This window comes from Oncorhynchus mykiss, chromosome 3 (genome assembly GCF_013265735.2).
Source record: "Oncorhynchus mykiss isolate Arlee chromosome 3, USDA_OmykA_1.1, whole genome shotgun sequence".
NCBI classification, from domain to species: Eukaryota; Metazoa; Chordata; class Actinopteri; order Salmoniformes; family Salmonidae; genus Oncorhynchus; species Oncorhynchus mykiss.
This window is the reverse complement of record NC_048567.1, coordinates 65,479,196-65,491,445: the sequence shown is the minus strand read 5'-3', so window position 1 is coordinate 65,491,445 and position 12,250 is coordinate 65,479,196. Positions and strand designations below refer to the sequence as shown.

The 12,250-nt window shown below is 41.5% G+C and overlaps 2 protein-coding genes and 1 long non-coding RNA gene across 3 annotated transcripts; 2 read left to right on the top strand and 1 right to left on the bottom strand.

Moving 5' to 3' along the window:
* Nucleotides 1-378: 378 nt before the first annotated feature.
* On the bottom strand, nt 379-2,240 carry LOC110520411 (cytochrome c oxidase copper chaperone). The gene is made up of 4 exons (XM_021597716.2): nt 2,091-2,240; nt 1,495-1,615; nt 1,273-1,382; nt 379-594 (listed from the first exon to the last, which is right to left on the bottom strand). Exons 2-3 carry the CDS (start codon nt 1,605-1,607, stop codon nt 1,298-1,300), a joined length of 198 nt encoding a protein of 65 aa, XP_021453391.1. The 5' UTR covers nt 1,608-1,615; nt 2,091-2,240; the 3' UTR covers nt 379-594; nt 1,273-1,297.
* Nucleotides 2,241-4,644: 2,404 nt separating this feature from the next.
* LOC118944602 lies at nt 4,645-5,562 on the top strand. Its single transcript, XR_005039939.1, has 3 exons — nt 4,645-4,904; nt 5,115-5,279; nt 5,386-5,562. It is a non-coding gene; the product is annotated as an uncharacterized LOC118944602 (long non-coding RNA).
* A 1,098-nt stretch (nt 5,563-6,660) lies between these two features.
* hcn5 (hyperpolarization activated cyclic nucleotide-gated potassium channel 5) lies at nt 6,661-11,306 on the top strand. Its single transcript, XM_021597709.2, has 10 exons — nt 6,661-7,039; nt 7,294-7,480; nt 8,185-8,289; nt 8,404-8,547; nt 8,761-8,922; nt 9,011-9,104; nt 9,275-9,402; nt 9,555-9,701; nt 9,994-10,231; nt 10,554-11,306. The coding sequence occupies exons 1-10, from the start codon at nt 6,855-6,857 to the stop codon at nt 10,727-10,729; spliced, it is 1,566 nt and encodes a 521-aa protein (XP_021453384.1). The 5' UTR covers nt 6,661-6,854; the 3' UTR covers nt 10,730-11,306.
* The last annotated feature ends 944 nt before the right edge of the window (nt 11,307-12,250 follow it).

The following is a 12,250-nucleotide window of genomic DNA, read 5'->3' as shown; positions in this document are numbered from 1 at the left end:
AGTGGACTTTTCCTTTATTTAAATATATGGCTTTTGGAATCCAGCACCCCAATACTTTCTACCACAAACATTTGAGCAATCCAATTCCTTTTAAGAATTCAGATGTGCCAAGTTTTGGCTGGAGCAGAAGTTATTATAAGCCAAAGTGCATACCAGAGCAGTTGTCACCAGTCAGCAGAACAGCAAAGGACCGTCATACCAGGACGTTTTTGCAGGGTGACAGGAAGTATAGCCGGCCTTTTTGTAGTTATGTATAATCATGTATAGTTATGTCTATGGTTTAGCATAAAATTAGGATAATATTGCACCCCTAACACTTCTTACCTGTACAATTAATTCAATTGCGTTTCATCCTGCCATATAAAATCAAGTACTCGAGTCAAATTGCATAGGATATTTATGTCACTCAAATCAGCAGAACAACATTCACATAATTCTGAAATTCAGAGCATTAAAAAACACATCACTCAGTGGAACATATCTTCCATCATGACCATCTGTGCAGCGATCACATCTTCCTTTCATGTTGAGGTATAAATAAAAACACGAGGAATATCCCAGGTCCCTTTATAAGACAGCCAGCCAGCAACAACACTGCAAGAGGAGAACATTAGTGTCAACTTTAACAGAAATAAAAATGAATACTGATCAGAATATTGAAAAACAATGGTAATATACACACGCCTGTCCCCAATCCTGATGCAAGCATCATTTATATAATTTACATTTAAGTCATTTAGCAGACGCTAAGAGCGTCATACAGTAGTGAGTGCATACATTCACACTTTTTCCCCCTTCCATATTGGTCCCTGTGGGAATCGAACCCACAACCCTGGTGTTGCAAGCACCATGCTCCAACAACAGCTTCACGGGACCTCCTTCAAGTCAATCCCAGAGAAACAAGTACTGCACCAACACCAAAAGTTCTTTGCTGCCATCCATAAATAATAAACACAACAGCAGTTGTTCACATCAGCAGTTTGATCAACTTTAGCAGAAAAGACAAAGGGTAACATACACCCTACAGAGGACAGTGAAAAACATGCAAAAGACAGGTCTGTGGTCGTTGAGTCACTGCAAAGCTGAACTGCAGCATACAAGTAAAACCACTGGAGGATCCATGATAAACCAGACAAGCAAATTCAATACATACCTCCCTCTAGTGCCACACCCACTCCTATTGCAATGAGCTGCATCTAGGACATAATGTTCTTATCACAACACAAGAGGCTAAATTAATATGAGAGTTCTGCTCCAGGGCATGACACTTACCAATGACTCATTATATAAAGTTATATTAAATCTTGAATCCAAGCGCCCTCATACAATCCTTATGTGCCTCGATGAGATCTGTGCAACTTTCTTCGCCCTTCTCAATGATGCTGAAACATAGGAAATGGTCATCAGCAACTGCATACTCCAAAAACAAAGAGTCCACGAAATACGTTCACTTTACAAGAATGCAATTCAAGTTCAAAGAAATTGTAAACATACCACGCATCCCTAACTTTCTTCGTCTCTGGGCACGCACAACAGGGTTTCATTGGTTTCTTCTCCGTGCCCTCAATTGCAACGGGCTCGACGCTGGCAGCAGATACGGTGGACATTTTTCTGGCTGTAACAAAGTGAAAATTGGGGACAATAAACGGGGAAACAACGTAGCGTGTCTCTTTGCACGAGGGGATACTGATACATGCATTATTAACATTCCTAAATATATTATAGTAGCTCCGAATTTGATGGCAACATTGTAGCTAGCTATTAACTCAATACTAACACTTTCCTATAGTAGCTGTCAGTTTGTGTTAGATTAACTAGCTAACTAGAATATCACGTTGAAGTTAAAATGCCAAAATCATAGCCAACTAAGTTAGCTCTTTGCTAGGAAACCCCAAACCATCCAACCTGTGAAAGAATGGGCTCTGGCTTATAAAACACACGTCCGGGATGCTAGCTATAGCCGACCAGCTAACAACTACTGTTAGCTAGATGTTGGAAAAATATCACTCATACTGAAAACTCTTACAGTTCTCCCACTACGTTTATTAACGAACAGCACACTAGTGGAAATAATACTTTATGTAACATACTTAACTAGCTGGTAAGCCCTCTTGCACAGCGACTCCGATTCACGTATGTCCTACTCTGTCCTTCCTTATACAACATGGTTGAACCAGGCATGTCTTTAAATGGCTGCGCTACGTTTCTGGGACATGTAGTTTTAATTTCCAAGCTGCAACAAATTGAATTGACAAGTGTAGGCCATTCTACACATACCCTGTATAAATATCCCAAATGGAATTCCATTATGTGGTGTTGACGTTTTCTCATGCACAAATATTGTGGAAAGGTTTAGACTTGATTTTCCAATGAGGAAATGTCATTTAATTTAGGCCTATGTAACAGTGTAGACTTTGCGTCCGTACCCTCGCCCCGACCTGGGCGCGAACCAAGGACGAACCTCTGCACACGTCAACAGTCACCCTCGAAGCATCGTTACCCATCGCTACTTCAAGGTCTCAGAACAAGTGACGTCACCGATTGAAACGCCACTAGCTCGCCACACCGCTAACTAGCTAGCAATTTCACATCGGCTACACATACATGCTTTACCTGGATCGCGTTCAGCAGGACGCAACATTTTGTTAAATTCAGATATAAATATGCTATGTAGAGTAAGGAATCACGTCCATAGCATTTATATCTGCAATGGCTGTGTTGGAAAGCGTCAAAACTGTATAGAGCAGCACAGTGGAGGGGTCTTAATACCCATAAAACCTAGCGGTCAAACAGGGAAATGGTTCCAATCGTTTATACACCATTAATTTTTCCCATTGGCGTTTTTAGTAGTACTTAAAATAAGGTCTGTGTTTTGTGTAGGCTTACCATGGCGTGACGTTCTGATAACCATGTAAATCTCTCCCAGACAAGGTAACTTTTATCAATATATTCAGCTTCTATTTACTCTCATATTTGAAAATGATACTTGGCATTGAAGTAGAAATGCAAGACTACAAATCCCTGCAAGCTCCTGCATGTCATCTCTTGCTGAGACCTTTGCTAAACAGGTATTGTGTCAATTTAAAACTGGCATAAGACAGTTAACAGAATTGTCAAAGACATTTTGCCAATTTATTAATTATTACTTTTAGCTAGCATTAGATTGTTAATCCAGAGATTCTAACCTTTGCGTCGCTTCAGCAGTCTCGTCCAGATCACCATGGTATTTGGAGTTCTTTATGATAGCCACATTACCAGCTAAATAGCATAATTATTGGGGGGGTAAATACAGCCGAATATATTGATAAAAGTCACCTCGCCCTAGAGAGATTTACACGATTATCAAAACGTCACGGCAGGGTAAGCCTACACAAAACACAGCCCTTATTTGAAGTGTTTCTAAAATCCCCTTTGGGAAAAATGAAAGCTGGAAAAACTATTTGAACCATTTCCCTGTTTGACTGGTAGGTATTATGACCCTATTATAAACTGGGTGGTTCGAGCCCTGAGTCTTGATTGGCTGACAGACGTGTTATATCAGACGGGTATGACAAAACATGACAAAACATATCATACCACAGGTATGACAAATAATATGATCTACAAATAAAAATGAGGAGTTATTTACGGTGCATGGTGATTTGTAGATCAGTCAGTTGGCAGTTGCCTGCACTATCGGCTGCAATGTCGAACAAGCCGTGTGTGAACTTTTCAAAGTTCTTGACCTTCATGTCTTAAAGTAATGATGGACTGTTGTTTCTCTTTGCTTATTTGAACTGTTCTTGCCATAATATGGACTTGGTCTTTTACCAACTAGGGATATCTTCTGTTACCCACCCCTACCTTATCAGCTTCATGAGGTAGTAAACTGGAATGCATTTCAATTAACAGGTGTGCCTTGTTAAAAGTTAATTTGTGGACAATCAGTTGTGTTGTTATTGTTCACAAATTAACTTTTAACAAGGCACACCTGTTAATTGAAATGCATTCCAGTTTACTACCTCATGAAGCTGGTTGAGAGAATGCCAAGAGTGTGCAAAGCTGTCATCAAGGCAAACGCGGCTACTTTGAAGAATCTCAAATATAAAATATATTTTGATTTGTTGAACACTTTTTTGGTTACTATATGATTCCATATGTGTTATTTCATAGTTTTGATGTCTTCACTATTATTCTACAATGTAAAAAATAGTACAAATAAAGAACAACCCTGGAATGAGTAGGTGTGTCCAAACTTTTGTCTGGTACTGTATATAAGTATAAAATCATTTCTGGGTAATAATTAAGTATCTTACTGTAATAGTTTCCCATTAAAATTGACATAAATAGTTTTATCAATAAAGAATTTTGCTAGGACTGACTGGGAGTGTTCTCAGTGGGGAGAGAAAACGGAAAACTAGCTGTTATTGCCAGATAGTTTTGGAACACTCTTTGTTATTGGTCTATTAACCAATTTACCACCTGGTGCCAAAACTCCTGCCCATGCAAACATGCTGATTAGAAGGTCCTGTGTAGATTGTATTTTCAACCAGCAGATATCAGGGAATAACACTGATTTAAAAAAAAAAATAATCAGCTGTTGTACAATATAATATTTAAATAATGATGGAAAGTCATTGTGACGTTGTAAAGCTAATTGGCTTTTCTTGTTGTTTTGTGTTATCCAGGAGATCCTGACAGTGATGTGTGCAGCCTTGATGAAAACACGCTCATGTTGAAGAACCGAGACGTCAACTTCCTGAACACCGTTCTCACCCAGCTGCAATTCGTGGTCTTCCAGGAGGCTGACATCATCATCAGGCAGAACACGTCCAGAGACCGCATGTTCTTCATCGAGCACCGCCAGTTCCTGGTGAAGACCGACTTTTTCCAGAAGGAGCTTATTGACAGAGACTACTTTGGAGGTGGGCTGAGAAAAAGATCCCTGGACATGTGTGTCTGTCTCTAGAGTTCAATTTTCTTCATAGAGGAAGACCATGATTAGCTGAACCAGGGCTGGAACAAAAGCCTGCACACTGTAGCTCTCCAGGTCTAAAGTTGGTACAGCTGCTTTGAAATGTAAGTCTGGTCTGACTGCAGCGACTCACTGCTTTGTCTGTCTCTGTCCCACAAAGATCTGCCTCCTGACCAAAGGAAGCGTTTGGCAACAGTGTGAGCTATGACCATTTGCCAGCTCTTATCCCTGCACGCAGACAGCTTCCAGCAGGTCCTACAGGCCTTCCCTAACGTCAGGAAAGATCTGGAGATGACTGCCCAATAGCGCCAAGAGGACCTAAAGAGTGAGAACCTTTTATCTTCATTAAAGCCCCTCTTCTACTGCTTTATGTCTCAACAAATGTAACACTCACTCTTCATTCAAAGAATATATACCTTTCTTCTTTTCAGAGGCACAACAACAGAGTGAATCCAAACCTAAAGATATGCAGAGGGAAAACTGAGGAGATAACTGAGTGAAGGGGCCTCGCACAACACCATTCACTAACACTTAGTTTAAAAAACAATGTAGAACCAAACAATGTTACACATTTTTTGTAAATAAAATGAACAGATACTGGTATGCTGTATATTGTAAACTGTGGATTCATTTCTTACATTTAGAATTTTTTTGACAATATAATAAAAACAATATTAAGAAGAAAATGCTATATCCATTCATATTGTTATGGAAGATTAAAACAAGACTGCATGTGAAAAAAAAATCCAACATTCTTCTTGTATACTAAAATAACTTTTTCATAAAGGCAAACCAACACGAGAAAATTCAGTGTAACTTTGGATGTGGCATGTCTTGAAATACATTTTTGATGTACTCAGCAGTGGAGGCTGCTGAGGGGAGGACGGCTCATAGTAATGTCTGGAACGGAGTAAGGGAATGGCATCAAACACATGGAAACCATGTGTTTGATGTATTTGATACCATTCCACCAATTACGCACCAGCCATTACCACGAGCCAGTCCTCCCCTATTAAGGTGCCACCAACCTCCTGTGGTACTCAGGTTGCATCAAAAATAGAATGCATAAAAATACATTAGGCCAGTCGATTGATATCGACCATGTTATTTGGAATGAGTGTAATTTTGTCTTGTGTGACCTTTACTTAAATCGGATTGGCAGGAGTTCATTCCTTTTACCGGTTACACTAGTAAGCTTTCATTTCTGACAACACTGTGACCTCATCTGACCCTCATCAAGCATTTACTGGGAGCTTAGCCAGAAGAAATAGCATTGTAATGTAATATACAGACATACACAGATCCCATGAGATAGCATCCCAGATAAGTATGTGTGCACAAAATATGTTAAAATACCAAAACCAAAAAAAAACAAGAAAGTTGTTAGCCTATAATTTATAACAAATTTGCTGTTATAGTTTTAACATGTAACTATTGTCCTGGTTAAATTACTATTTTAATTATTCAATAGTCTACTGTTACCATTACTAAACCTCACCCTGTGCCCTGCTAGTTGTGTAGTTCAGATGACAATAATTGTGATATTCAAAACCACCCATTGTATTCAGTATTAATGTGATCCAGCCTTGTCTTTTAACTGGGCTTGATTCATGCTTGCATGAAGCGGAGATACTGAATAGTTGATGAGCCGGGAGGGAGAGAGAGAGAAAGGATGAGGGAGCGAGACAGAGAGAGAGAGGGGGAGAGGAAAGTCTGGCAGCCGCTCTCCTCCCACCACACCGCCTCAATAAGCCCCGTCCACAGGAGCTGTGATGGAAAATTACCCTGTGACCAAAAAGACAGGTCAGTTTAGAGCAAAGTTAGACTCGACTCTTCAGCAGCCCAGAGAAGGATGGCCAGCGCAGTCAGCTGAACAGAATAACCGTGTGCTCCTTCTGGCATGGAAAACTCCCAAGCCCCTGTCGGCAGGCGCACAGCCAGCACCTGTGGTTGGAAAGCTGTATTTCTGCCTCAGCTGAACAGGCAGTCTCTATCTGTGTACGGCAGCGAGATAGCTGTGGAGAAGGAATGTATACGCCAGCTGCAGAGTGGAGTCTGGGTCATCCACCCATTCAGCCCCATAAGGTATTCTTCTCCAGCTACTGTTTTTGCTGCCTTGGCATTTTGTCTGTCCTAGAACAACACAACAAAGTTAGACCTAAGGGAGGTCTTGGCATTTTTGTCTATCAAAGAACAACACAGCAAAGTTAGCAAAAACGGCAAAGACCTTAGGTATATGCCAAAGAAAACACTAAAGGGTGTTTCTAACAGTGATTCTAAGAAATGCGTGTGTGCATGACTTTAATCATGTACATACCCTTTGTTATTGTGTCTTGTAGGAGTTACTACATCATGTGTATGGTTGCCATCACATTCCTGAATTTGATTGGGATCCCCATGGAGATAGCTTTCTTAGACGGGTACAGTGGAGTGGGCTGGGAAGGTTTCAATGTCTTCTCAGACACTCTGTTTCTGATGGATGTGGCTCTGAATTTTCGCATGGGTATCATCTCTGAGGACAGTGAGGTAATGAGGCGCTGACTTTACTCTATTTTCAGACCAGACCCAATCTGCGATAGTTGTATAATCCCTTTCCACAAGCATGCAAACCCAATCTGCCCTTTCTGTATTCGTTTCAGTGCATGTGAAGGGACAGCTTAATTGAAACCCTGGCCCATGTGCTAAACCTGCAGCTGTTATTTGCAGGAGCGAATATCATTTTTTTAAAGATAACGATTCAGCTATTTATACAGATTAGGGTTGCTTTTGTGTTATATTCTCACATGAAAATAACAGGCGCAAACTTTACTGGGGAGCAAGATGCTTAGTAAATATGTTCTGAAGTGCACTGTGCACAGATGATGAAACGTGATGAAACATGACTGTGGACACTTTTTATTTCATAAGAAGAAAATACGCATGTAAAGAGTCTGATCAAGCACCAGGTTGTGTCTTATTCTGTTTCAATTTCATGCCAAACTGGTGTAAAATATTAATCTGAAAGTTTGGCCAATTGACGACCCTGTCAAATTTATAGTAATGCACTTCTCTATTAGTAGCTTCTGACGTACATTCTGGATGGCATCACTGTCTCGTTTCATTTTGGCCAGAATCCCCAAACATTTAGCTTCAGTTGCATTGTTGAAGTATTCATTCATTTGTCTGAGGAATGCTGCCAAGCACTAATAACAATCAACTGAAAATCTACTGTCTGTTTTTCAATTCCGTAGGTGGCTATACTGGATATCAAAAAGATCCGTGTGATTTACCTAAAGAGTTGGTTCATACCAGATGTGATTGCAGCATTCCCAATTGGCTACATACTATTAATTGCGGTAATGATAAATTATGATAAATCCATCATCACGCTGTTATACATTAGTTCCAGTCTATTGTAAGATCAATACATTTTTTAAATATTTTTTTATTTCTGTATTTTATTGTGACAGGAGTTACAATCCCACAGTGACACCTCCACCTCAGGTTCCAAAGCCAGTAGAATGGTGCGGATCCTCATGTTTGTCCGAATCATCAGCCTCGTCAGGCTCCTCAGAGTCTCCAGGCTTGTCCGCTTCTTCAATGAAGTTGAAAAGGTAAGTTCTGGTATGCTACCATCTCCCAATGCTGAAAATACCACAAAGTCAAACCTTGTACTACAAATACATTTGGCTAAAAATGAATACAAACAAGGACAGGAGAATAACTTTTGATTGGTGTACACATTACTTATAGATTATCTTTGCAGTCCAATTAGTTCATTTTTATTTCCATCTTTTAATTGAGTGCCTTTGTTTCTTTCTCCATAGGTTTCAAATGCCAACTTGGAGTATGTTCAGCTGTTCTTCCGCATACTGTCTTTGTTTATGATGATGTTTCTGCTGTGCCACTGGAACGGCTGTATCCAGTACTTTGTCCCGATGCTGGAGGAGTTCCCATCTGACTGCTGGGTCAGACAAGAGAAGCTGATGGTAAGCCCCACACCTACTGAGACGTGTAAGGTTTTGGCTGCATTTAAAGGGTTAGTTCACCCTATATAAACAATGTGATATTTTCCAGAATGCCACGGTCGGTGAGAAGTATTCCTTTGGAGTGTTTCGTGCTCTCTCTCATATGATCCAAATTTCCTATGGCTCCAACGAGTCACCAACAAGTAAGGACTGCTGATAACCTGTTGATATTCTGTTGACACAATAAAGCATGTCTTTCATATATACTTATACAGTATATTAGACCCGTGCTATTCCAAGACTGTAGTGCCCGGAGTTCAATAGCCAAGTTTTACACTGTATTTATGTGTGTACCGGGTGTTTTGCTCCCTAGATGAGGTGGAGCTGTGGGTGGTCATGACCAGTATGCTGTCTGGGGCTCTAATGTACACTGTACTGGTGGCCAACGCTGCTGCCATCATAACCAACGTAGACCAAGCAGCAAAGGCCTACAAAGACAAGGTATACTACGTATAATAGAAATGTAAAGCCTTGGCTTTAACACCGACGACTCGGCTTCAAACTCGATAACATAAGCAAGGAACTCTATTAATATGTCACTTTTGATTGTAATGGCATATCATTCAAAGTCCACCACGTCTGATAATCCACAGATGAATCATCTAGACGACTACATGACCTTCTTGAAGCTTCCTAACGACCTTCGACTTCGAATCCAGAAGTACTACGGGGCCCGATATGGGGGGAGATGGTTTGACGAAAAGAACTTTCTAATTTCAGTCTCCTCAGCTTTGAGAGAGGTACTTGAGTCGATCATATTCTATTCTATTTTATTCTATACAATTTAGGTCCTACTGTACATTACACAGACCTTATACAATAGTTACATAATTGTACCACTATAAGTATAAGTACGTAACTACATGAAGTACGTAACTACATTCTACTTACCTATGGTTTCCTTTGGTTATCACACCTTTGTTTAGTAGTGGGACCTGCCCGTCTATTTGTGGAACTTCTGTTTGTCAATGTTCTATTTGTGGAACTTTATTATGAAACGATCTGAAAAAAAGCTCTGTGTGTGTGATACAGGAGATTCTGACAGTGATGTGTTTGAGCCTGCTGAACAACGTACCCATGTTCCAGAACCGAGACGTCAACTTCCTGAACACCGTTCTCCTCCAGTTTCAGCATGAAGTCTTCCAAGAGGATGATGTCATCTTCCAACAGAATGCACCCGGAGACCGCATGTTCTTCATCGAGCACGGCCAGGTCCTGGTGGAGACAGACTCCTTCTCGCAGGAACTGGCTGATGGAGACTACTTTGGAGGTCAGACTCAGATCCGAGTAGCTCAATCCAGCATCATTCATTTATTCCTTCATTCATTTGTTCAGACTATCATTCTATTCATCACACAAGAGATTGGGTAATCTAGAAATTCTGATTGTCAAACCTCATCCCCCATCCGTTTTCTTACATAATTGAAAAATACCCAACCCCCCACAGTTGTTATTCTTATTCTCCTGTTCTACATTGTTTTGCTGATTTCATCTCTTGGGACTATGCAGGATATGACAAGGAACAGTGGGCTTAGTTGATATGCTGTGTAATAAATTTATATTGTGTTGTTCTATGCCGTACTGGTTTACAGAGACCTGCCTCATGACCAAAGGAAAGCGTTTGGCCACGGTTCAAGCTCTGACCACCTGCCAGCTCTTCTCCCTGTCCTCAGAACGCTTCCAGATGGTTCTACAGGGCTTCCCTGATATCAGGAGAGACATGGAAAAGTTTTCACAGCAGGACAAGGAATATGTGCGACATCTCTAGTACAGTGCGGCCATTTATCAACAGTAGTGGTCACTAAGCCTGGTTCTGCAGAGGTACAGGATGTGCAGGCTTATGTTCCAGCCCAGCACTAACACATCTTATTCTGTTCGTAGAATTAGGTGTTTTAGTCCTGTGCAGCCTGGAGCTCTCCATGACCAGGATTTGTGACCACTTATGTATTGTGTAGCTCAGACTTGGTATTGTGTAGACTGGTCTAAAATTGTATTATACTTTATATATATAAAGATTTCCTTGTTATTTATTTGTTAAACTGTGCATCATACAACCCTTAGTCTGGATTACTAATAGTTATACTCTAGATCCTCTCTGGGTGGATCCAAAACAGTATATGATATTGTTGCTTTAAGGAAGAGTGTATTTCGGGACATGTAATGCTAAAAAAAAAAAGGGTTTTGAAAATGTATTTATTGTGAAGAAATAGTATTAGAACTGTTTTTTGTTTTTCAAATTTCCTTTATTGTGAAGAAATGTCAATGACATAATACAAGGGCAATTTGGTTATGAAACTACCAGTATGAAACAGCAGAAATAAAGAGGAAAACATGGTTTCAGTTGACTGTGAACATCTGGAGTTTTTTTAAAGTAGTGCATTCATGTGTGTCCAGCCTCAGCAGATGTAGCACTGCAGCAGCTGAGCCTCAGCCCGCAGGCCTAGCCAGACCCCCTTTCTCTTATCCAAACACACACACGGTGCCCGAGGCCAGCCTGTGTTTGTGCCCGTACAGGTAGTAGGATGCTTGGGGGAAGTTACACTTCATCTCCATATTGTCTGGCACCACAGGGATGTCCACCGCGGAGCACAGACCCTCCTGCAGCTTCTTCAGCATGCGAGAGGCCATGTACCATCGGGCCTTCCCCGGGTCCTCCTCGATAGAGGCGTACACATCTGGAGGCGGGTTGGGGATTTTTCACTCCAGGTCCATGATCAGCTGGTGGATGCGGCTCTTATCCAGCGAGCTGGGCATGTCACGGTAGCAGGCCACCACATGAGGGCAGGGTGCCTCAGACAACAAGGACAGGAAGTGATTGGGCTGTAGAGTGGTCCCCCGGACCTACCCCCGTCCTCATCCAAGGGCCCCACGGCAGAGTGCACCATGACAGCCCAGCGCAGCCAGTCGTAGTTGTTCTCCAGGATCTTAAAGATGCCAGCTGCTGCCTCCTCGAGGGCTGAACGCCTCTGCATGACCTCCTGCAGCTGCTGACGCACATCTTTCTCCGCCTGCTGCAGGAAGTAGCCTGAACAGCGCCCCCTATCAGTCTTCATCTTCCCGTAGAGGGCGCCAATGTGATCAGACCAGGTCTTCATCAGCAGGGCCTGGTCTCAGCCTGTCAGCAAGGCCTGGGTGAAGAGGCACAGCAGACCCGTGCCCAGGACAAAGTTCACCTGCAAGGAAAGGGAAGAGAGGCTGATAGAACAAAACCCAAGTTCTATGCTGTGACTATATGACTCATGTTCAGTAGATTCAAAAAATGGTAGAGTGTTGGCCCACTTGGATGATT

Excerpts from the sequence above, each read along its gene's own strand:
- LOC110520411 (XM_021597716.2), bottom strand. The coding sequence starts at position 1,607 with ATGTCCACCGTATCTGCTGCCAGCGTCGAGCCCGTTGCAATTGAGGGC. Across the intron at positions 1,383-1,494 it reads AAGAAAGTTAGGGATGCGTG|CATCATTGAGAAGGGCGAAG; the intron begins GTATGTTTACAA and ends CCTATGTTTCAG.
- hcn5 (XM_021597709.2), top strand. The coding sequence starts at position 6,855 with ATGGAAAACTCCCAAGCCCCTGTCGGCAGGCGCACAGCCAGCACCTGT. Across the intron at positions 8,548-8,760 it reads TCTTCAATGAAGTTGAAAAG|GTTTCAAATGCCAACTTGGA; the intron begins GTAAGTTCTGGT and ends CTTTCTCCATAG. Across the intron at positions 9,105-9,274 it reads CTCCAACGAGTCACCAACAA|ATGAGGTGGAGCTGTGGGTG; the intron begins GTAAGGACTGCT and ends TTTGCTCCCTAG.